This window comes from Caretta caretta, chromosome 4, assembly GCF_965140235.1.
Source record: "Caretta caretta isolate rCarCar2 chromosome 4, rCarCar1.hap1, whole genome shotgun sequence".
Taxonomy (NCBI): domain Eukaryota; kingdom Metazoa; phylum Chordata; order Testudines; family Cheloniidae; genus Caretta; species Caretta caretta.
The window spans coordinates 46,711,196-46,737,420 of NC_134209.1; the positions used below are offsets into that span (position 1 = coordinate 46,711,196).

The window sequence follows — 26,225 nt, forward strand, 5'->3', positions numbered from 1 at the left end:
AAAAATCAGCAACATTGCTCATAACTATGGAAATTTCTTGATATAATTTCCAGTCAGTTCAGCTACTCCATCACCAGTTCACTACAATCAACAAACACTGACTGTGAGACTGTCATTCGCCCTTAGGCAGTTATGCTGGAATATGAAGACATGTGCCCCAGACTCTGCCCTAGTGCACAGCCTGCCTGGATCAGTTCTCTGAAAACAGAGGAAAGAGAGAGCTCCACAGGGTTTCTGATCTCCCCATGGCCTTGGATCTATTCTCCTCCCCTAAGATACTGGTCAGAAAAGCAGAAAATGAATGGCTGCAGTATGGAACTTTCTCTCTGGAGCAAGGGGAAACAAGAGAAAGAACTGTAACTCCCTGATTTATAATTCCTTCCCAGGGCTGTTCCTGCTCCTTCTATAAAGCTAGAAATTAGGTCTCAAACTGGCCCTTAATTTTTAAATCTGTTTTCAAGAAAGAGAACTCCTGTTGCTTGGTGCCTCTGTATCCTGAAGCCCACTTTGAGGAATAATTCAAATGAAGACTAGATTTCCCGGGGATCAAAATTACAGTAATAGAATAATAGAATATCAGGGTTGAAGGGACCTCAGGAGGCCATCTAGTCCAATTCCCTACTCAAAGCATGACAAATCCCCCACTAAACCATCCCAGCCAGGGCTTTGTCAAGCCTGACCTTAAAAACCTCTAAGGAAGGAGATTCCACCACCTCCTTAGGTAACCCATTCCAGTGCTTCACCACTCTCCTAGTGAAAAAGTTTTTCCTAATATCCAACCTAAACCTCCCCCACTGCAACTTGAGACCATTACTCCTTGTTCTATCATCTGGTACCACTGAGAACAGTCTAGATCCATCCTCTTTAGAACCCCCTTTCAGGTAGTTGAAAGCAGCTATCAAATCCCCCCTTATTCTTCTCTTCTGCAGATTAAATAATCCCAGTTCTCTCAGCCTCTCCTCATAAATCATGTGCTCCATCCCCCTAATCATTTTTGTTGCCTTCCGCTGGACTCTTTCCAATTTTTCCACATCCATCTTGTAGGGTGGAGCCTTAAACTGTACACAGTACTCCAGATGAGGCCTCACCAATGCTGAATAGAGGGGAATGATCACGTCCCTCGATCTGCTGGCAATGCTCCTACTTATACATCCCAAAATGCCATTGGCCTTCTTTGCAACAAGGGCACACTGCTGACTCATATCCAGCTTCTTATCCACTGTAACTCCTAGGTCCTTTTCTGCAGAACTGCTGCCTAGCCACTCGGTCCCTAGTTTGTAGCAGTGCATGGGATTCTTCTGTCCTTTGAGAGGAAATCATCAGCTAACCTCTGGAGTCACTTACCATTTCTAACACATCAACTCTTTGTCTCAGGGAGACAGTGTCCTCAACAGAAATGTCACTTCTGGGGTCTTTGGCTTCAGGAGTGGATGGTGATGGTTTCAATTCATCAACCTAATTGACAACAACATTTACCAGCCATTATTTCCCTGTTATGAAACATCAAAGCTGGCTAACGGCTCTGATGTCCCTCTCAATGAGGCAGTTGTGCTTTTCTCAACTTTAGAGATGGATTCATCAAAACACAAGTTGTTGCACAGTGCCAGCAGTAGACAGGGTCACAGATTCTGAGATTGCATGGAGGCCTTCTCAGTGGAAACCAGAGATCATCATGGGCGTGTTTTCACAGTTTTGCAGAGTGTGTGAGAGCTCCTATTCTGATGTTCAGAGAGTTCTGTGTTAAACTCTCTTTGGGAGAGGGGATCTGTATGTGTGATGGTCCATTTTCCCATAGACTCACAGAATTTACATGGTCGAGTAGCTTCCATTAACGATAGGAATTTCATGAACAATGCCCTGTGTATCAATAAGAAAAACAGAACCCTTTTTGTTTACCCTCCCTGAAAGTAAATTTAATTCAGATGAATCCAGAGGATGCTCCTGATGCTCCTAGGAGTACACAGAACCCCAAAGATGGCAGAGAGGAGGCAGGGAAATGGATCTCCAACATCTGTGCACTGGCCTGTAGAGACAGACACCCACTCAAGGCTGCACCCAGTGAAGGGTATAGCAGGAGAGCATTGCCTTTACATACCTATCACTCTGAATGCCCACTAGTGCTTCCCTTAAGGCTTCTTGATGCTGCACCAAGATCGGCCTGGCCTATAGATATAATTAAACCCTTAATCTGCAAGCTTCTAAGAAACAATGAAAAGTAGAACCAACAGTAAGAATGAAAGAAGCAAAGTACTATACACTATCCCTTGAAAATATCTTCAAATTATGTTTTAATCACCGGTGCAACTACAGCAAGGCCTTATTCTCCTCCATTCATCAGAGGCAGCTGTATTGACTTTACTCATTTGACTTTGATTTACCCTGATTTATGTGAGACTGAAGATCTTTTTGAAGATTATTTTTACCAGCATAGTGATTCAAGCCCTTTACATTAATTAAATACATTCACACTTCCCACCCATCTATTATGTCTTCTGTGCAACCAACTATTCCCCAGTACAAATCTAGTATCGAAAACCATGAATTCATCTTTACCTTCTGGCTCAAGTCTTTTTGTTTGGATTCTCCTCTGCTGTTTGTTTCCATCTCCTTCTGCTCAGCTGAAATGTTGTTTAGAGGGGATATTTTATTTAAGAAAGGAAAATAATATGTTTCAAATAATTTTCATAAAATTGGATGCTGCATGAGCTAGAAATGTTTTCTCAAAGCCATACAAGATGGATATAAACATGTGGAATTATTTAAGCCTTTTAATCTTTATCTATAGCTAGAACGATATGAGATAAACCAGAGAGAACAGCTTAATATGTTCCAAGTGTTCACATCCAAAGAAGGGTGCTTTTACAATTTCATGTGCATATGTGTAACAGAGACTATATCCATTTTTCTTTCATTCATATGGAAATTTCTCCTTGAATAAACAGAACATCCAACACATCAGAAACTTTTTCCGACCAAAGTAATTTAATTCCCGCAATAATTTAAAATAGCCTTTGCTACACATTACATTGAATGATGATCATCAATGATCCCGACAGGAAATAATTAGACACAGCAGAAGTCAAAGTCAGATAAACTGGAACTGAGGGTGTGAGAGGACCCTATAGAGTATGGCTGATTTAAAACAAAAAATCACAAAAAACTGCATAGGACACAAATAACTTATTGGACTGAGATGCATTGACAGAAACATGTAGAGAAAGTTGTGTAGGCCTTGTACAACATTATACCTAGCTCAGAACAGTGTTATTCAACCCTCACTTCACCAAGAAACAACAGCACAAATGCTGCATGGGATAACTTTTCTTCCAGTCAGATTTCAGCATTCCTCAGTGCTAGCATAGTTTCTATGTACTCCTGTGGGCTAACAAAGAGAGAAAGAAAGAGAGGGGGAGAAAAGACAAACACGTGGACAGACCCTAAAAGCAGCACATAAGTATGAGAGAGAATACTGCATGTTCCCCTATCACATGCTTGAAGGGGCTCCACTGGTTTAGGGAATGTTTATCAACATCTGAGTGGTCTGGCAGGAAACAAGTACTATTTATCTTTCTACCTACTTATTACTAATATACCAATCACTGTAGTATTTAAGACCCTGATTCAGTGAGGTACTTAAGCATATGTCTAAAGTTAGCATATTTCTAACTTTAATTTTTTAAACCCATTGACTTTCAAATCCCATTGAAATTTAAGTGCATACTTGAAGTTAAGTACATGCTTAAGTGTTTTTCCAAATTGGAGTCTAGGTGAATTTGTCCCTGTATGTTAATACATGACTAATGGGGTCAACTGTAAATATGCTTATCATCTGCAATGTTTTAAATATCAGGCAGAGGCAGCAAAAGATAGTTCATTTCAGTATTGGCAGAGACTTCCCCTGGAAAAAAATCTCTCTTTAAGGGCAGGTTTCAGAGTAACAGCCGTGTTAGTCTGTATTCGCAAAAAGAAAAGGAGTACTTGTGGCACCTTGGAGACTAACAAGTGAGCTGTAGCTCACGAAAGCTCATGCTCAAATAAATTGGTTAGTCTCTTTAAGGAGAGTACTTAGATTTAAATCTATCAGGTGTGATAAGTATGGATCGGATCCCAAACCACTGAACACTGACAGCATGGATAAAATTTGGATCCACATCCAAATGCTGTGTCTTGGGTCATTCTGTGTGTGTGTGTGTGTGTGCTATAAACCTCCTTAACATTGTCCCCAGGATACCACCTACTGTGTAAAACATATGTACTGCTAAAGCTCTAACACATTCTCTTCTATTAAGAGGAAGGCTGTACAGCTGTTTGTCCTTTGTTTTTAACACTTGTGTGCCAGAAATTGTGTAGTGTTCTGATGGCACCGTAAGGAAAGGATAGACAACACTTTCTTTAATGTGAATTTAACCTGTCAGATATTTCAATTCCATGCAGCACTGATACATGCTGGGGATGGGAGGAATATATAACACAGAAAATACATATGGAGAGTACAGTTCTTAGTTGCAAAATATTCTTGATATTTCATATTCGGCCCAAATTCACAAAGGAAGTTAAACATGTGCATAATATTAAGCACATGTGTGTTCCTATTGACATAAAGCAACCACTTGCTTTAAGTTAAGCAGGTACAAAACTACTTTCCTGAACCAGAAGCCTAGTTTGGAAAATGGAGAAAAAACATACAAATTTGCATTTTGAAAAAAGTTACTTTGTAAAGAGGACCAAACTCTCAAGTGTTTATTCTGTGGTTCTTCAAGATAAACCACCTCTGACTTCAAGGGGAATTTTGCTTATTTAAGTAGTAAGGGCAACAAGATTTGGTCTGACAAAATCACCTGGCAAAAGTATAAAGGAGAATGGGTACAATAAGATAAGAAACTGGAACAAACCCAATTATCTCACAAAAGCTCATTATTCTTTCCAAATTAAAGGAAAAATTCTCCCCCTTTTCAATGAAGTCATCTCATTTCAGTGAAGCTTTTCTTTTTCTTTTAAAAGAGTATTAAATACATGCTCAGCCTCTGCTAATTTGCTCCCATGAAGTGCACAGGAAGATTTTATGAAGTTTGAAAGACAAATGTATGAACTCATAGCCTCTGTGAACCACAGCAGGAACAGAGGTAATGGTGGATTTTCCTCATACCCTTTTATCCGCTCTGTAGGTGGCGGTTGCATTGATGGGAATTAATGCAGAGAGTTGCAAGGGATGTGAAACTAATAATTCAGAAAGGCAAAAAAAGGAAAGAAGAAATAATAGCACTGTCCCTTGCTCATGGCAATTTTGCAGACTGCTTCCTAAATTACATCCATTATGTGATTTACTTGGATCTCTCCTTTTATCTAGAGTCATCAGGATCAAAACAGTAATAAAGCTCTGTTGACAAGAGCCACAAAGCTGACATTGTTCTAAGAGTCCATCTTGAATTTCTGCTTGGTCATAGTCAGTGAACAATGAGAATCTTGGGAAGCAGGCTTTAGTAGAGAAGGACTGCTGGACCTGTTCACTGCGGCTACGTCTGAAAGCTGGTACTATTTTGAGTCTTGTGATGATGCAGAAGGATTATACAACCCCTGCCACACTTCACCCCACACTAACGTATTTCCAAATGGCTAACTTCACTGGCAGACTAAAATTATGCTGTAGCTGAAGAAAGCAGAATGAATATGTTTCCAGTGGGTGAACCTATAAACTACACATATTGCAGGCAAAGGGCGGGGTGGGGAAGGTGTCCCACAACGTTTACAGGTTTTCTGAAAACTCATAACAACTTCATGTAGATTGTTCAGAATTTGCATTTGACCAGTTTAAGTATTCAGTTGCTGCTCCCTAGGTCAGGCTCCCACAGGGTGGTTGGCCCTGTACGGTGATCAGATGGAGTTCAAGATGGAAAAGGGCATAGGAATTCTGTCCTCTGTTTTTCTTTTAACTAATCATTGTAGAAGAAAGATAATAGGCTTGATTATGCTCTTGCATTAATGTAAATTAGAAGTAACTCCATTCAAGTCAATGAGCCTGTTGTCAATAGCAGTTACTTGTATGTTGAGGGGGTAGAATCGGGTCCATTGGACTTATACTGCTATCAGTAAGAGCAGGATTAGGGCTATCATGTTTGACAAGTCCTGACACATAATGGTACATAGAGAAAACTGCATTGGGTGGAAGGTTCATCAGATCTCTCTATGAGCCATGAGCTGGTGGGCAGCCTCTCAATATGAAAACCCTCTAACTAGTAGGGCATATTAGTATATAAAAAGTGAAAGCTGGATCTCTCCCTGTCAGTTGACAAGTCTTCTAGTCAATACAACCTAACTCTCTTTATGACATAAGTGAAGCTTATAACATAAGGGAAGCTATCTATCAAAAAATTTAATTCTGAGAATTCAGAGAAAAAAGGGGTGATTGTGAACTCCAGGGTTCAGATTTTCTGTTGCTCTGTACCTGGACAGTTATTTACGCTCAATGCAAAGTAGGTATCAATTGTTGCCACTCTGATTTAGTAGGTTTCACACACATTAGGCTCATGCGGTACAAGACAATGGGTGATCTGGCTCCATTTGTATTAGTACAAGGCAGTTTTTCTTGTTTTAAAACCATTTAATAGGAATACAGAGTTCATTATTTATTTGTTGGCATGCAAGTGGTTGGAATTTTACACCAAAATGATACTATGAGCCAGTTGTCAGCGTAAATCAAAAGTAGCTCTAAAGAAGTCAATGCCGTTATATCAGAGTGAGACTTGAGTAAATAAGCTCAGGCCTAGTGAATTTAAGATATTATATGATATTACCAAGTAACTTGGCCTAGCCTGACATTACCAGGAATAAATTGATGAGCGTTCTGTCCCTGACAGTGATCTGAATGCAGGTAGATTCTTAGCACAGTGACTTCCTGAAAGGTTTTTGGATAGTTCCCAAGAGAACCCCCAGAGTGACCTTGCACAATCTGATTATCAATTAAAATGATCTCCTGACAGCCCTCGGCAATTACAGCACATTCGGTACAGGCAGGGGATCTAGGTTTATGCCTATGGGGCTCTATTATGAGTTGGCATATTAGAACAGGTTAAGCCTAACTTTTTATCTATGCCTTAATGCTGCACCACCATTTTTTTCTTTATGATACTGACTCCTTTGCTCACCGAACAGCCACTCAACTCTATAGGAGCTGATGGGGGGTGGGGTGGGGCGCCACCAGCTTCTTCCTGGACAATCATCAACAAGTATCCTGATCCTGATATTTCTCTTCACTTGGAGTCAACTGTTGGGCAGCACATGGTGTAATTAGCACACCACAGAGAAAACCGTATTTTTGATGATATTGTGTGCTGATAATTTCAGGGAATGTGCAGGCACAGATGCTGCACAAACAGGAAAGAGAGAAAGATTGCATGATAAAACTCTTCATTACATCTCCCAGTCACACACTGCATCTTCATGCTACATGGTTAATGCTTCTAGCATGCCCCGTAAGCCAACATTTTCAAGCGTAGGTACCTAAAGGTGAGCACTTAAATAAATATGTCCCATTTTCAAGTGTCCGGAGAGCTTATAATTCTCATTGACTTCATTGGAAGTATCTTGGAAAACCAAGTTGATTTAGGTACTTAAATATGAAGTTAAGTGCATGACTTTAGGCACCCACATTTAAAAATGTTGGTCTTAATGATCACTGCACTTCTTCTGAAATACAAAATAAATTTATTCAGCCACAAGATGGCACTGTACAGAATGAAAAGTACAACTAAACTTACAGCACTCAAACAGCAAAGGTATTAAAATTCTTACATCCTTAATATCTATAAAGGGCCAAGACATGACACATCAAACAGAATCCCAGATACTGTCTTTTTTCAGAATCTATTATTGAAGATGTTTTTATATTAATCAACCAAATATAAACCATGGCCATTTACATAAGAATCTCTTTTGTGTGTGTGTGTGTGTGTGTGTGAATAGTACTTCTTTTGAGACAGAGCTATTGTATTTCTCACCAACCCACATAAAATATGCCACGTGGTCAGACTTTGAGAAAAGATTAATATCCAAGAAGAGTGGATGTTTTGCTCTTCATATCCCTTGGATGTATTACGGTGTGTATATATGGCACTTCCACATCAGTTGTTTATGCATAGAAACTTTATATTTTTATTATTATAATTACCTCTTATGCAAATCTTTCACCGGAGATCTCAAAGCACTTTACAAAGGAGAGCAAGTTTCATCACATTAATTTTACAGATAGGAAAATTAAGGTACAGAGAGATACACAAGGTCACATGGTGAGGCAGTTGCAGAGATAAGAATTAGACCCCATGTCTCTTGACTGCCAGTCTCATGTCTTTATACATTGGACTCTGCTGCCTATTACCTTTGTGCCTGTTCAAGTGGCAGACTACAGAATTATAGGAGTCCTATAAGAGTATGATTATACAAATGAATTATGGCCCTTTTTATTATGGTTTGCCATCCCCATTACTCAAGTAAACCCATATGTTTTTTTCCACATGCACAATCTTGTAGAAATCCAGTATCAAACTCAAGGATCACTTTTGAATTGGACTACCTAAGAACATTAGGAATTTTCAAGTATAACATCAGTGTAAAAAATAATCAACATTTCATTTTTTAACACAGTAATGTGGAACTTCCCATGCAAATAAATCCAGAAAAAAATATTCCCATAAACTCTCAAGAGTTATGTTTCTTTTTCAAAAGAGTGGGTCCACAATAATAGCTGAAAATGCCATTGCAACAATTACACAGCAAGATTTTCTTGTTTTATTTGTTAATAATGAACACTTAGATACATTTGTGGTCCTCAGGATGTGTGTTAGGATTCATTAACAATCTCGCAATTCACTAATTTAGTACCCTATCATCCAGACCTCATCATTAAATAAGTTCCAGATTTTATGGCTTTCAAAGTTGGGGAGAATTTTAAAGGGCATGAAAATTTAAAGGACAGGAGAGTTTTATGCCTGCTAAAAGTTAGCTGTTGCATTTGCCCCGGAAAATTGACCTTACTTCTAAGGTCTCAATCCTTTCATGAGAAGCACATGGGTGCACCCTTAGCACCTCTACAGAGCCTCAAGCCTAGGGAGTCATGTGGGTTTGAGAGCCTGAGCTGCAGCCCGAGCCACAATGTCCACACTATTATTTTTAGCATGCTAGCTCTGGTCCTGTTAGCACAAGTCTGTCTACTCAAGGTGGGAGGCTTGCTCTTAGCTGGAGTGTACACATACCCACTGACTTCAAGGGGTGTGTTCAGTGCAGGCACAGGACCACAGCATAGTTCTTACCCTTTTGGTCATGCTTTATATTAAGGGTATTATAAATTGAACAAGTCAGAGGCTCCAGCCAGCAGGAGTAGCTGCAGAAGCAGCAAAAGCAGGAACTGCTGCACTGTAGGAGAGGGGATATTTAGACTGAAAACTCTTCAGGGCAGGAACTGTCTCTTACTTTGGGTATGTCTGAGTTAACCCAGACTTTTGCCTGTGTGTTAGCCCAAACTCACCTATCAGCCACACACAGACCCTGTAAATCTGGGTTTATATGTGCTTTGCACCTCAGCTTGCTTGCATGGCTGAGGGTATAGGTTAGAGCCCAGGTTTTTCTGTTAGAAGGATGCAGCTAAAACCTGGGATATGGCGCTCAGATTTTGACAGTCCTCCAAAGCCATCATATAATTTCTGAGGCTGTATTTCTCAGCCATTCTACCTACTCAATTCCCATTCTTCTCCTTTGTGCCAGAAGCCATCTGCTGGTTATATACACTTGGTCGGCATTTTAAACCCCTCATTTCATGCAGCCTGCTCCATTTTTGCTCAGCTTAGTTCATCTGAATTGTATGAGAAGTTGCTGTCCAGGAGGTCCTCCATGTAGCGTGCTCTAGCTGGCCAGAGGGTCGCACTAGGGTACTGGTTGCTGTCTCCTGTGAGTACAGCAAAGAGCATGATTTTAGGAGATGTACCTGAAACCAGCATTTGTACAAGAGCATCTTCAAGAGGCTGGTGACTGTGCAAATGGCTATCTAGTGTCAGGGGAGAATTAAAAATCTCAAGGATACCTACCAAAAGGCAAAGGATGTGAACAGCAAACCTTGCAACTCCCCATCTATCTGTCCCTACTATGAGGAGTTTGACCAGGCGCTCAGAATTACCCTGAATACAGAGTCCACCATCATGCTTGCTGGGCTTTTGAGGTGGAATGATCTTAGTTTAAGACCAAGGAAAGAGAAGACAAGGATGAAATCAGAGGAGACCCTCATAGCAGAGGGAGCAGAAACAGATTAATGAGCTGGAATAGAGCCTAGAACAGACCATGTGGCCAGCTGACCTGGCAGACATATTCCTAGTTCAATGGAGGCTTCAAACTTCACTGGGGAGTGCTATAATAATATTAATGAGGTGTTTTGTGGCTTAGGAGATATCATAGATGTTTTGCTGATGTTCACGGTGTTGGGACATTAAGTTGAGAACCCTTGGCTTTGCCATTGGCACTGACACTAAAACAGTTTTTACCATCTGAGGTTTTTTTGGTGGTTCTTATTATTCAGCATACATTGCCTTAAGTGTTACTGTCCTAGAGGAACTTGATTTATTAAGATCTTTGGTTCTTCATCCAGAACGTGCTAGTTAGTTATTTTGTATTTGCTTACAAATTATCAGTCTCTTCTAAATGAATTTGAAGGTGCCAAAGAATCCATAACTATTTAGCACTTTCTGGTGTAATTGGAAGTGTGTCAGACACTTCATAATATACACTTCACATTTATCAATGTTATTTACAGGGGCAAACTAAAAGTCTGCAGCTGTTATTATTTTAAATTTGTGAATTCATTTAGCATGGTGTAAGTGAGAGAACACAATCAGCGCTGGAGATAAGCAAAGTGGAGGATCTGAAGTTTCCTAGCACAGCTCTGCTAAATCACCTTAGTCCTGGCCTGCCCTGCCTATTCTGTCCATTCCTGGCCTTTCCTTGAGAGAGAGTCCTGCTAATTTTGCAGAATTATGCCAACATGTGTAGTGGTTTGGAAATGTGGATTAAGGGCTGGGATGAGACCACAAAATTATAGGCCATTTATAACAAGAGAAGGTGCTGAAAATACAGCTGGACTCGAATCTTGGAAAACAGAAGTCTTTCTGTAAAAATGAAGCATACTTTTGAAGCTAAGTATGTGCTAATAATTAATGTGCAAGGAACTGAATGTAGTGGTATATAAATTATACATAAACATCTATGCTAAAAGAATGTCCAGGTTGTAAAGTCCAATACTCAGAAGTTAAGAAATGCCAGATTTAAGGTTGCCTGTGCAATGTTAGTTCAGATAAGCAGCATGTGTGCATTCTAGTCCAGTCTTTAATTACATGATCACATACTACTTTTTCCACAGGACCCTACCTTAGTCTATGCCCAGGATGGACAGTGCTTATTGAAAGAGAAGCTACTCAATGTTTTGTTTTTTCTTCATTGTTCCATGTGTGATCCCAGTACACCATCCAACCATCCTCTGAAGACACATTATTAATTTCCTCATAGGCTTTCTATGGTACTCATCACGATAATTTCTGAGTGCTTCACAAACATTAATTGTTTTATTTTCACAAGACAACTCTGAGGTGAGGTAGTGGTATTGTTACAGATGGGGAACTGAGGCACAGAGACATTAAGGTAAAAAGTGTCCACTCATTTGGGGGGTCTGATCTGAGATGAGCTGGGTCTGACTTTACAGTCCTTAGCTTTATATAGCACGTTATGTATTCAAAGTACAGTTCCCAATGGCTTCAGTTGCAGCTGTGAGTGCTCAGCTCTTCTTCAAATCAGAGACCAGGGTCTCAGGTAGGGTACCCAGAAAATGAGGAGCACACAGTTAGTGGCCACCTGTGAGAAGTTTGATTTAGGTGACTTTCCCAGCATCACATAGGAATTCTGAGCAGAGACAGAATCCAACTCTCCAGGATAGCATTCAACTGCCTTAATCATGAGACCAGCCTTTCGGTTTTAAGATTTTTTTTTACTGTAGGCAAAACACATATTTCTCTAATTTCATTCTTGGCTCATCCATTTTTGCTGAAACGCCCCAAAAATTCAGTCTGTGACAGACACCCAGTATGGGGAATTTCAGTCTGTATAATTACAGTTTGGCAAAATTATCAGCAACTGCAAACAGGGTTTTGAAATGGGAAGTGCTGGGCATCCGTACATATTGGAAGCTCTACCAACTCTGCCTATAATAAATACCGGAAACATCTAATTAATACTCTTAGCACGTTTGGATGTACTATAGATTGCATCTTGATTGGAAAGAATATTCCCATAGTAATAAGGCCTACACACTATGTATATATAGATTGAACATTCTAACAGATACCCTTTCGATTATGCAGCTAAATCAGCTGTTTGTTTCTATCCTTGCAGTAAAAGTAGTGTTCACATTGTCATCAGCTACAAGAGTTGGACTTCCAAGGAGCAACTCATCACATTTTGTAGATTTCCTATAAAACTTAGTCCAATAGCAGTAACATAGATTGAGTTTAATAACCTAATAAAAATTGTGTTTACTTCATACCAGCAACTAAAATAATAAATGTATAAGAGAGGCGTCAAATGAAATAGAAAATAAAAATAGGTCCCGTCTCCCAGAGAAACTGATAAAATAGGGGGGTGAAGTGCCTAATCCCACTAATTTTCAGGACCTAACAACAAGCTGGTATCTCAGATCCTAAGCACCTTTTACATTGCATTTGGTTTGTACTACTCTGAGAGGTATTCTGCTAATTCATCAGAAAATTACAGCTGCAGATTCTATGGAATTTATTTTTGCTTAGAACAGAGTGTACAAAGCAATAAGGTATTTCTGAACTATATGACCTTTATAGTAAAAGGATGCATTATTTATAGAATGTACCCTGAGAAGCAATGTGATCCAATAACAGAACATTGTATGGCTAGGAGCTCCCAGCTTCACCACTGACACATTGTTTGGCTTTGGGCAAGATATTTAATTTCTTTCTCCCAACTTCTAAAAATGCAGTGGCCCACATTATGCATGCAGAAATGCACTTACTGCAATTGGCCATATAAATGTTTAGTTAGATGCCTAAATTGTTTGTGTGTGTGCGTTTTTCTGATTTCTCAGTGTGATAAATGCTCTCTCAGATACTGTAAAGTTTCAGAGTAGCAGCCGTGTTAGTCTGTATTCGCAAAAAGAAAAGGAGTACTAGTGGCACCTTAGAGACTAACCAATTTATTTGAGCATAAGCTTTCGTGAGCTACAGCTCACTTCATCGGATGCGTTTGGAATGCACCCGATGAAGTGAGCTGTAGCTCACGAAAGCTTATGCTCAAATAAATTGGTTAGTCTCTAAGGTGCCACTAGTACTCCTTTTCTTTTTATAGATACTGTAACTTTCTCACATATTTTCTTTGCACATGGGCCTCCTACCTCCAGTTTCAAAAATATGTCACTCGATATCTCAGCTTTCCTATCTGAAAAATGTGGATAACATGACTCTTACTTATGACACAGGGGTGCTGCGAGGCTTTATAGTTGAAGTTTGTATTGTGCTTTGATTATGACATGTGTGTACAAGCAATAAAATTTATCAAAAAATTACCCTATGGGTTTAATTTATTTTCTTAAGCATTGCTAAATATTTTATAGAGGAGTGTTTTTTTCTCCAATGAAAAGCAAGGTGTATTCAAATAGGGGGAAATACACTCACTGATAAAAATGTAAGGGAGAAATATAACATCTCTAGTCTTGAAGACAAAATTCTTGGATAAATATCACATTGACAAGAGGTGCTAAACTGCTATAGAATAGCGTTAGCACCCCAGAATTTGATGGTAATAAGTTGACCTTTTTTGTATTAAGAATTGAATACCTGATTTAGCATGCAAGCTTCTATCTCAGCATTTGACTTCTTCAAATGTTATAAACAAGACTATGTGATACTCTTGTACTTGTCTGCCCTGTCTGCACAGATCCATGTGTATGTAATGTGCAGTAGCTAGGAACTTCAAATACCAAACAAAAGATACCCAAAAATACTAAAATACCAAACACACACACATAAACACTTGCTACCTTCTATCCTGTATCTTAAAATAATATTCAGAATGATAAATGCTGCAGAATGCTGCTTTCTGTTTTTTACCATGTCATTTCTGTGGTCTCAATTCAACTGTTAAAAGTTTAACCATAGGCCAGGTTTGTTTCTACCACCTAGTGACCAGACACTACAGAGGACTTTACCAATTAAGTCATCAGAATCCCCTATACAGAGGGCTCCTTCCAGAATCCACTAAATGTATGTCCCACATATTAGCTGTGTCTTATGCTAGAGTGCTTGTGTCTGAAGCTGGGAGAGAAGTACTAGGTCCATGGGAGTGGACACTGTGCTAAACTTATCATCTGGAAGCCATTCATTGAATATCTTACAGTTTAGCTGGCAGCACATGGCTGTGCCTGGTAGGAATCGGGTTGTAAATCCAGAGTCAGGTTGTGGCACCCTTAAGGGATGATATTATGCAGAGATGTCTTATCCTGTTGGGTGGTTTATACATACTGCATTGCTCTGTGGCACAGCTTCTGTGGGACTGGTACAGAACCGCCCTGCAACCTTGGAGAAGGTTCTCTGCTCTTGAGCACACAGGCCTTGGCTATAGATCACCCATGGGGAGAGGAGAGTAGTGCATATTTTAATGGGGAGAAAGAACAGCCCAGATTAAAGGATGAGTGAAAATTGTATCAGACTGGTCCAGAGTGTAAAAGTAAAAGAGCCCCCTGCCTCATAACACAGCAGTAGGGTTTGAAGTTTACATAGGGCTTGATATAATGCCCGAAGAAATCAATGGGAGACTGCTTTGAAGCCCCCTTCAACCTCTGAGTAGAAAATTATACAACCTTCATTTGAAGTGAATCCAAAATATAGCATGATTTTCCTTTCTTACCATCTTTCTGTGTTGTAACTTGCTTCTGTTTTACTGTCTCCAACTTCTGATGCAATTTCAGAACAAAGAGACTCAGAAATACCTGGGAGGTTAGCAGCAGTGCGATAAAGAAAACATGACAGAGTCTCTGTGGGTGAAAACGGGCTGGAAACTCCTTACTGCTTTTCAAGCGTGTTTTCCTACAAAAACATACATTGATGTGTTATTTATAAAACTGCCTGAAACATCTGCACTTACATCTAGACAGCAGGCCGTAGTGGTACTTTCTTTCTGTAGGTTCTCAACATCTTCTGAATTAATGATACAAGGCATCAGAGTAATAAAACCAAAGAGATTGAGCTAAATATTCATGTCATCAATATGTGTGCTTACTTGTTTACACCTTGCAAGGTGGAACCATTAGACCAACTCCTGCTCACCATTCCTAAGCAAAATTCCGGTGGCTCCAACTTGGATTACCAGAGTGCTGTATAAAATATTGTAATGATCAGTGCAGACAGTGTCTCCACCAATAGATGTTCCTGTATCTTTATTGTAGTGTTAAGTTGTTGTCTTGTTTTGAGATGATGTTGTTGTGTTAGTTTGTGAGGGTGTTAGGAAGAAGTTAAGTATTGCTTATGTGAGCTTGAGTTGGTACTTGCTGCAGTGTCTCACTAAACACCCATGATTTCTAAAAGCAACTATTACAACTGGTGGCTATGGATCCAAGATGGCAAAAGCACTTTTGCCTGAGTAGAAGTTTACTGTTTATGCAGGTGAGACTGGAATCTGTGAGTATTTGACAGACTTTGAGCCGTTGCTCTTTGTAAATAAGTAGCCTGATGAGAAAGCAGCATGGTGCTTAGCACGATACTGGCTGTTTGATGGTGTGAGTCAAGAAGAACCTGCTGCACCAAATCTGGAATTAGCAATGTAGAGTGGGCCTTATACCTAGGGGCAAACTATGACAGAATTCAATGCGAAAGTCAGTTTATAAATGGTTTAACAGGAAAACTTCAGAAACTGCTGGTGAAGGATGATAACACACTAGAAAAACCTATGAACCAGATTACATGCAGAGTTACAAATGTGAAAGTAGAAATTGGGGTTTCCTTAAAGGAATCATCTGTTAATTCCCAGCCCCCAGTGACTCATTTATACCAGATGCAGCAATTCAAAAAAATGATTGCTAGGGAAGTGGCTAAAAAATTGGAGGAGGCCCAGGTGCAAGCTATTCACAGATATCCCTTGTCAAGACTGTTTCTTGAGTGGGTTGCAGACCAGATGATATTTGCAGGCAGTGTAGAATTGCTGAACCAGAGGGAAGCCTCATCAGAGAAACTAGAAATTGCCGATACAGTAAGGCCACCATCAGCAATTTATACAATAGCTCATGTTAAGAGCTGCCCAGATACCCGTTGCTATGTGACAGGAGACATTGACGGCTGGAAAACCACAAAGCTGTTGGACTCCAGGATAAAAAATAAATCTGATCCATGGAGAACATCCAGTGCTGAAGTAGAACAATATTTATACTGCAGGAGTTAAATTAGTAACTATTAATCACCAGCCACTGCAGATGACAGGTGAAATTTAGCTCCTACTGAACTTGGGGTCTCTGCATATTAAATGGACTTTTGTTGTGGTGACCAGTATTTCTAGTGCTGATGTATTGGGAGAGGATTGCATCCAAAGGCATCACAAGAATTCATGGAGCGTTAATAGAACAAACTTTTTCCTGAATAATATACAGATATCCCTATTGGATGTGGTAAGTATGGACCATAGGGAGCAACTCTTGGGGCCTTGGAGGTCTGCAGCATGACAGAGATGAATTGCTCCTGTGGTGTCTTCAAATAAAGTTGTGGTGAAACCAGGTCAATGTTCAATAATACCCCCAGGATAGAAGACTTCTGCATTGAACCTGTAGGAGTGTTTGATGCTATGAGTATCCAGTCTAGATTGCTTTTTATCAACATTCTATTTCAAATGGAACCACAGGGGGAATTTTGGGTAAGAGTAATTTATGTGACTGACCAGGAGGTGCAGCAGCTAGTGGAAAAATCAGACCAGAGGGACAATGTCCAATGTAGCTGGTGTCTCAAAGCCTCTCATGGGGCAAAAGTCAAGAGCTACGAAGCAGCACAGCCAGTAAAAAAGCTAGGAATTGACCTAACAGAAGCATCTGCAAAAAGGCAATGAAAGAAATTGATTATAACAGCTGCTCTTACAATGTGCCAGTGTGTCCCCCAGAAATAAGGAAGACCTTGGGAGATATGTTTCGGTGCAATATCCAATTGTGCTTAAGCCCGGGAGTGTTCCTGTGAGACAGCCCCCACATTAGATTCCTCTGGTGTTTCCAGTAGGAGTGAAAGAGAAGCTAAATAGCATTCAGGAGGATGGTCTGACTGAGAAATCGCCATCACCTTGGGCATCTCCAATTGTAACTGTGAAAAATTCCAAGGGACTTAAGGATATACGTTGACTAGAGTAGACATAATTCACAGACAGGTCAAGATAGCTATCAGCCACTTTCCCATATAGCAGAGACCCTGGAGAAAATGTAATTAGCAAAATATTATAGTTGTTTTGATCTGGTATCTGGATACCATCAGATTACATTGGCAACTGAAGATCAAGAAAGATCAAGAAGATCACTTCTACTCAGGCAAAAGTGCTTTGTGACAGTTTATGAACAGTTCAATTCTGCATAATGCCTTTTGGACTCATGACTGCATCAGGGATGTTTAAGAGGGTAGTAAATAATCTAACCAAAGTTTTGAGAACTAGATAAATCCTCATCTATGTAGATGACTTCATGTGTTTTCATAAACCATGGGAGGAGTATTTGGTAGGAATGGAAAGGATTGTAAAGCTTTTTGAGGAGTCAGGGTTTAAACTTGCAGGAAACAAAAGTCGGTTTGCAAATAATTGCATCACCTTCCTGAGAGATGTAGTCAGTGATGATGGGTTGGTACATTAACCCCAGACACTGAATGTTATAAAGGACTGAAAGGCTCCTACGAACCTAGAGGAGGCACAGCTGTTTGTAGGTCTCTGCAGATTCTAGAGGAGATTTTTACCAAATTTCATAGCATGGTGAGTGCCGTTATACTAGCTGACTAAGAGCAACACTGTCTGTATAGAGGAATACCCAACCCCCCCCCCCACACCACTGCCAACCCCTCTTGAGTCACTGAAGGAAGGACTCCTAAACCTTGCTGTGCTTATATTCCTGGACCCATCCCAACCATTCCTGGTATACTGTGATGTCTCAAAGATTGTTGTTGGATTTGCATTTTGCACTTGAACAAATTGGATAAGCTTGGTAGTCACAAATTAAATGAGAGGGAAAACAAGTATTCAGCTACAGGGCTGGAATACTGGTTATCCTATCATCCATCTTTATGAAATACAGAATTCACCTTGTAGACAGACCAACCACAGTGTCCTGAAGTGGCTCCCTATGAGGTACAGCCAGAAAGTGGCCTGTGGAAATGGATTCACAAACTGTGAATACACATTCACAGTTCACTATAAACCTGGAAAGCAAATGCTCTAAGCCAGCTGAGGGCAGTGAGAATAGACTCAGTCTGGTCTTATGATGACATTTAGCCAGAATAGTCCAAGACTCTGATTTATGTTTGGTGTGCCAGCAGCTCTGCTGAAGGAAACCAAGCCTGGAGATGTTCAATGCAATTCAGGAACAATTATCTATTGATCCAGCTACCAACTTGCTGGTGTATGAATATAACAAATTGTCTTGCCAGCAAGCTTACCGTACTGGAGTGCTTTCATGATAATGAAGCAGCCGGTCACCCAGGGTATGAAAGGACACTGAGATGGGTATCCAATAGATTTTTATCTGGGCATGGCTGAAGATGTTAAGGACTGAGCACTTTCCTGTCTTATCTGTCACGAAAGGAAAGCAGCAGCAAGGAGTGCCAGAACTCCTTTAGGAGAAATGCCCCAATCTTCATAGATTGACTTGAAAGTCCGACTACTAGAAACACCAGCTGGAAATTGGAATTTGCTGGTAGCTCATGATATCTTTTCAAAGTATATGGTGATCCAAACATGCCAGGCACAGTATTCCAGGGAAAGGAAACTTATTCCCATCTGGGAAGGAGAGAAGCTGTTTGGGATGTTTTTTCCTGACACCTTTTTACAACTAGAAAAAGGTGTCAGGAAAAAAACATCCCAAACATACTCCCTTTTGGAGGGGACCTCACACGGTACTTAAAAAACTAAACAATGACTCCTTGCTGATACAAGAAGCAAGAGCTTGTCCCTTTATAGTTCACCAAGAACTAGGTTTACTGAAAGAAAGGGGAGGGTAAATGTGGAGCATTCATAGATTCACAGACTAGAAAGGACCACTTTGATTATCTAGTCTGACCTCCTGCAGAACTTCCCTGAAATAATTCCTGTTTGAAGAAGACCATCTCTTTTAGAAATGCATCAATCTTGAATTAAAAAAAATGTTGGTGATGGAGAATCCACCACAACCAATGTTAAAGTTTTCCAATGGTTAATTAGCCTCACAGTTAAAATTTATGCCTTATTTTCAGTCTGAATTTGTCTAGCTTCAACTTCCAGCCACTGGATCTTGGTATACCTTTCTCTGCTAGATCCAAGAGCCCATTATTAATTATTTGTTTCCAGTGTAGGTGCTTATTGAGTGTGATCAAGTCACTCCTTAATCTTTTCTTTGTTGACCTAAATAGATTGATCTCCTGAGTCTATCAATTTAAGGCATGTTTAATCAATCTTTTAATCATTCTCATGGCTCTTCTCTGAACCCTCACCAATTTATCAATATCCTTCTTGAATGGTGGATACCAGAATGATGCAGTATTCCAGCAGCAGTTGCACCAGTGCCAAATATAGCTGTAAAATAACCTCTCTATTCCTACTCAAGATAACCCTGTTTATGCATCCAAGAATCACAATGGCCCATTTGACCACAGAGTTGCATTGGAAGCTTGTGCTCAGCTGATTATCCACCAAGACCCCCAAGTCTTTTTCAGAGTCATTGCTTCCCAGGACAGGGTCCCCCATCTTGTAAATATGACCAACATTCTTTGTTCCTAAATGTAAAGGGAATATTGTTTAGCTTGTGCCCCATTTACCAAGTGATCCAGATGGACCTGTATTAGTGACCTAGCCGCTTCTTTATTTACCACTTGCCAAATCTTTGTATCATCTGAAAATTTTATCAGTGATAATTTTATATTTTATTTTAGGTCATTGATAAATATATTTAATAGCTTAGGGCCAAGAACTGAGCTCTGTGGGACCCCACTAGCAACACAGACACTCAATGAGGATTCACCATTTACAATTCTATTTTGAGACCTGTTAGCAAGTTTTTAATCCACATAATGTGTGCCATGTTAATTTTGCATCATTTTAGTTTTTGAATCAAAATGTTGTGTGGTTCCATGTCAAATGCCTTATGGAAGTCTGAGTATATTACAACAACTCTATTATCTTTATCCACCATATTTATAATCTCATAAAAATCAAGTTAGTTAGACAGGCTCTATTTTACATAACCTCATGTTAATTAGTATTACAATATATTATATTATTCTTTATGAATTGATTCCTATATCAGGTGCTCCATTGTCTTGCCTAGGATCAATTTTAGACTGATTGACATCAGTTCATCCCATCATTATCCTTTTGAAATATTGGCACAACATTACATTTCTTTCAATCTTTTGGAATTTCTTTAATCTTCCAAGAGCTATTGAAAATCAACATTAATTGTCTAGTTGGCTCCTTATCCAGCTCTTTTAAAACACTTAGAAGTCATCTGGACACGTTGATTTAAAAATGTCTAACTTTAATAGCTGCAGGTTAGCATCCTCCTCAGTTACTATTTGAATGGAAAGCGTTTAATCATTGTATGATATAACGGAACTCACCGTTCGTTTTCCCAAATACAGTACAGAAATATTTATTGAACATGTTGCCTTTTTTTGTATTTTAATTGGCAGTGCTAGCATTTCCCTCTTGTAATGGACAAATACTATCAGTAGGATTCTTTTTGTTCTATATTTTTAAAATTTCCCTCCTATTATCCTTAACTCTGATGGGCATACATTTTCCCTTCCTTCCTTATCATATTCTAGAATTCATAGCTTATGATTTATATTCACAACTATCAGTTTCCCTTTTCTTACATTTTTATCTATGCATTTTTATTTTTTTAAGCTGCTTTCACTTCCCCCTAAACCAGATTGGGTTTTTTAACCAGTATGGCCTTCTTTCTCAATTACGGCTTTTGGGGCATCTGGTTAAATGTTCTTAAACCATTCCCAATTATCATTTATATTTTTCAGTTTAAATTCTTCCTCCCTGCTGAATTGGCTCATTATTGTGTTTAGCTTTATGAAATTAGCCCTTTTAGAGCACCTAGTACATATATTACTGGTATCGACTTTATTCTGTTTTCACATAAGAAAAGTCATGATGACTTGTACTTAAGCTAACATTACTTTTTAGTTCTGTTTAGCTGTCTTTGTCTGTCAAGACATGGTCTAATATATACTTCCCACATGTTGGATGTAACACTTTTTGAATTAGGAAATTGTCAGTTAGGATATTCAACAAGCATCTCGGGCATGCAGAAGAGGATTTGGAAATATCCCATCATGTTCCTATAGCTGAGAATAGGAGCCAGGTTGTGGAAATTTTTTTGCCAGTACATCCTTGGAATCTCACCACATTGCAGTCTTCAACAGACAGTTGACCCATACAGATAAGCCTAGCTTGGAACACATGTACCCTGTACTTGTTGAGAATCTAGATCCAGCTATGAGTGATGTCATCATGACAGTATACAAGACTCTGACAGGCAGACCAACAGGGAAACTGAAGTGGATGGTAGACTGGATTCCTAGGAGCTACAATGATAATAAAAATGTGTTATTTTCAAATACTCAGTAAACTAAGGGTGTGTGTGTGTGTGAGTGTGTGTGTGTGTAATGATCAGTGCAGACAGCATCTCCACTAACATATAGCCTTTATCTTAGTGTTTAGTTATTGACTTGATATTAAGTTGTTGGCTTGGTAGTGGGAGTGCAGGCAACCGGGAAGTTAAGACCTGCCTGTGTGTGCAGGAGTTGTAGCTTTCACCCTCCCAATAAATCCTTGGATTTCTGTAAGACAGTATTACAATATATCTTACAGATTGCTCACAGGAAAAGCACCATCTACTGGCAGCTAAGATTATGCAGTGTCTGCCTGAGAAGGAAAAAGTCGCTGATGACTCATTTTTGTTAGGACTGCTGCTGCAGGGGCACCTGAGAGGTTTTATAGTCTTGCAAGAACATCCCAGCAGGTTAATTTCCTGTGGGGGTGGCGAGAGGTTTTCCCTCAGTTACTGGGCTCAATAAAGTTGTATTGTTATGTACATCACTCCATACGGCTTCATGACTAAGCTGCTTTTGCCACCCATGTTACTCTTTTTCTTTTGCACTGCTCTGAATGTGGTTGACACAATCTTCCGCATCTCTGGATTGTCCAAAATCCATGACAGACAATTCTGGTAACTTCATATGTAAATACTGGATTGAGATAGTCCCTGGAAGTTCCATATAACACCAGGAAATTGAATAAATGCACCACTCAACAATTCCAATGGACTCCCCAGTGCTACTTCTGCCTATAAATGCTATACTTGGAATGCTGCTGAATTATCTATCCCTGGTTATACCTGCTGTATTGGGAAGTCCACTAATGTTTCCCCTTTAAGAAAAGCCTTGTATACTTGACAGCAAACTGCACCTAAATTCTGTGGGACTGCATTGTGGCAGGATAGAAATTCTGTAGCAGCTTATGGTTTTGAATGCATTAATTACCAAAAATGAAGAATGCAATCAGTACTGTTTTCAATAATAAATAATGCCTAGCTCTTACACAGCTTATTTAGTAGCAATTACTTCGTAAAGTAGTGGTAGCTGGATATTACATTCAGTTTACTTTATTCTTCCCTTATTCTTCACCTATACCACAATTTTTTGTATTGACACCACATAACTGCACTGAAGAATTTTTCAAGGAGGAATGAGTAGGTTTTTCACAGCTGGCGAGGAGACAGATTCTGTAGCAAAATTCAAAAGGTAGATTCTATATCAGATGCCATAACCATAGAATACATGGGGCCCTGCTTATAATAAGATTTCAGCACATAAAATGCCCCCTGTAAAGCTCCCCTGGAACGAGGATACATACAAATGCTGTACTCAAGTCACTCTGAGACCCCCCCAGTGTATTTTTTCCCTTTCAATGGTCGACATGGCTGAAATGAAATGTGTGTCTGTCTGAGAAGGAAAAACTCACTGATGACTCATTTTGTTAGGACTGCTGCTGCAGCAGCACCTGAGAGGCTTAATAGTCTTGCAGGAACAGCCCAGCAGGTTAATTTCCTGTGGGGGTGGCGAGAGGTTTTCTCTTCTGTGGGATTTGTATTTTTAAATGGTGGAAAGGCGTCCTCTTTCTCTGTAGGTAAGAAGTTTATAGGGGAGCTATTGATTAAAAACATTAATAAAGAATGGAATGTGGTAGATATGTGATAAGTACTTCCAGGACAACCTGGAGAGGACCAAGTCAAATTAACCCCCTCCCCCAGCTGTGTGATGCTTTGTTGTGATTAAAAAGTGGTTGGTTTGGTTATTGATTGTTGGAAGGGTGTGTACTGTGTTGTAGTGGGACTAAAGCAGATCACCTGGGAGAGTGCAATGGGGTTTAAAAAAAAAAAATCTAACCACAAGAGAACCAAGCCTTAGCTCTTCTTCTGTAAGTGTGGAATAACTTTATTACCATGAATGGGGTTAGTTTGCATTTATGCTAATGTAAATCTGGCTCTATAAGCTTAGATGGCAAATGCATAAATGATTTCCTGCAACATAATCACCATGGCTCTGCTGCAGAGAGAAGAGAAGCAGGCTGTATGGAGCCTATGCAGGACTATGTTAGCTCTGTATGCAGTGAAATGAAAGCTTAGTGTGGGCTGCCTGGATGCTGCTGTGCACTCGGGCTTCTTGGGCTGGGCTGGTAGAGCAGCTACTGTGGATCACCAACCATTTTTCCTCAGTGAGGTGAGTAGGTATGCATGAGGCTGGAGTAGTGTGAGAAAGTCTGAAGCTGGATTCCTCTTCCCTTCAGCTGCTGAGTATACCACCTTGCTGCTCAAATTGTGCAGGGAGAGAGTGGGGACTTTAGGGTTAATTCTAAAGCACTTCTCAGTGGATACCTTAATGAAATCACTTTGGTAGAAGGTAGTGTAGTAGTTCACTGGTAGCACAGAGAATGGAACCAAGGTTTCACTCAGTCCAGTTTCCTAACCACTGTACCACCCCGGTTCTTATATAGTTCCTTTTGGGCTGTTTCTTAATCTTGTTCAGTCACTAGAAGTAAGTAACTTCAGAGTGTAGCTCAGCAAATAATTTTTTTTCTCTGCTTATTAAGAGTGTGTGTATGAGAGTGTCTCTCTCTCTCTCTTATCCCAGCTCAATAAGCAGGCAGGATAGCCCATATATTATCTATTTGTCCCTGAAGGACAAAAATCTCATGAACAGCTTATTCACTTAACTGTTTTATTACTCTGGTCAAAATATATTTATTTCTACTATCCAAGGAATTGTCTCCAACAAGAATTTAATATGAATGTTTTACTGGGCTTGGGAATAAAGGGTATGATTTTTTTTTAATACCTTGTGAAGTCACTTCTGCTGCTGCAAAATGAGTATAAGATGCTTCTGAAAGTATTTTACCCCAACTTTGGGCCAGAGTTCATGACTGCACAAGACCGTGGAGAATAAGGCCAAAGAGCTACACTTCTGCTCTTTACTGAACATGAGGTCTGTCATGAAATGATAACTTCATTAAACAAATTCACAAAGGAAGAGACTTTAAAATCAGACAAATTCAAATGCGAAATGAGGCAGGATGAGGGTGATAAAACATTGAAACAAACTACCAAAGGAAGTGGTGAATTCTCCATTTCTTGATGTCTTTAGGTCAAGACTGGACACCTCTCTGGAAGATAGGCTTTCATTCAGCACAAGTTATTTGGCTCAATAAAGGGCTAACTGGGTGAAATTCTTTGGCCTATGTTATGCAGGTGATCAGACTAGATCTGATCTTTTGGCCTTAGAAGCTATAAATCTATGCCACAAAAGGAAGTGAGGTGCCCAATATCTACTGAAAGTCTTTGCACCTTTGAAAATCTCTTCCCCCCCCCCCCCCAGTGATAACTGCTAGCTCTCTTGAGCAGTAGTTCTGCAAGGGCAGTCAGAATCATCATCCCCATTTTACAGAGGAGGGAAAACTGAGGCAGACAAAGGTGAAGTGACTTACCTAAGGTCACCCAGCAGCCCAGTGGCAGAGCCAAGAATAGACCCAAGATGTCCTGAGTCTTAGTCTGGTGGTGTTTTCTAGGCCAGACTGGCTCTTGTGGGATTGTGAAATCAGCTCAGAGTGCAGTGTCACTCATGAATGTCTTTAAACATTTTGTAGTATTCATTTTATTATGGCATCATTATGTTTCCTGTTCTGTGACGGATAGCTCAGTGGTTTGAGCATTGGCCTGCTGAACCAAGGGTTGTGAGTTCAATCCTTGAGGGGGCCATTTAGGGATCTGGGGCAAAAATTGGGGATTGGTCCTGCTTTGAGCAGGGGGTTGGACTAGATGACCTCCTGAGGTCCCTTCCAACCCTGATATTCTATGACTGTAAATTTTCACTGTCAGAAACAATGCATAAGTATTTTAAAGAGGTAGGACTTGGATACAACAGCTCCAGTATAAAACTTTGCAACCTAAGTTTGTTTTTAAGCAGTCTGATTTCTAAATAAACATATACTTGTTTGACACACTACTTATTTTTTAAAATGAAATTGAAATGAGATCTACAATAAGTATACATATATTTAAGGACCCCTATCTAAAAGTTAACGTATTGTATCTGTGTGGTATACTACGTGTACAGTGCTTCAATTCAGAAAGACACAAAAATCCAGTTCCAGTTTTTCTTTGTCCCTGTCTTTCCCAAATGGATAGAACCCTCTATCTATTTGACCCTACTTGCAGAATTTCTTACATAACATTTGTCACCTGTGATAGTCACTGGTAGGTTGCTGCTGGGTTTGCCAAACCTCGTGGGAAGGGGCTCTGGCTATCACTGTGAAGGAATAGTTTTAAAATAGCTTAATTGTAGGATGATTTGTGGACACTCAGAGCAACAGGCTGAATTATAATCCAAGATGCCACAGTTGGC

General features: G+C 39.8%; 1 protein-coding gene across 4 annotated transcripts in view; it reads right to left on the reverse strand.

The window, feature by feature from the left end:
• The window catches only part of LOC125635720 (uncharacterized), a 63,189-nt gene that overhangs the window by 23,326 nt on the left and 13,638 nt on the right, over positions 1-26,225 (reverse strand). For 2 of the 4 annotated variants that reach the window (XM_075127610.1, XM_048847753.2), the window contains exons 2-4: positions 14,959-15,137; positions 2,554-2,618; positions 1,345-1,455 (exon numbers count right to left, since the gene is read on the reverse strand). In XM_075127610.1, the coding sequence (XP_074983711.1) occupies positions 1,345-1,455; positions 2,554-2,604 (162 nt within the window). In that variant the 5' untranslated portion in view covers positions 2,605-2,618; positions 14,959-15,137. The remainder of the gene's footprint in view (positions 1-1,344; positions 1,456-2,553; positions 2,619-14,958; positions 15,138-26,225) is intronic. The other 2 variants (XM_075127611.1, XM_048847754.2) reach the window with 2 other exon arrangements.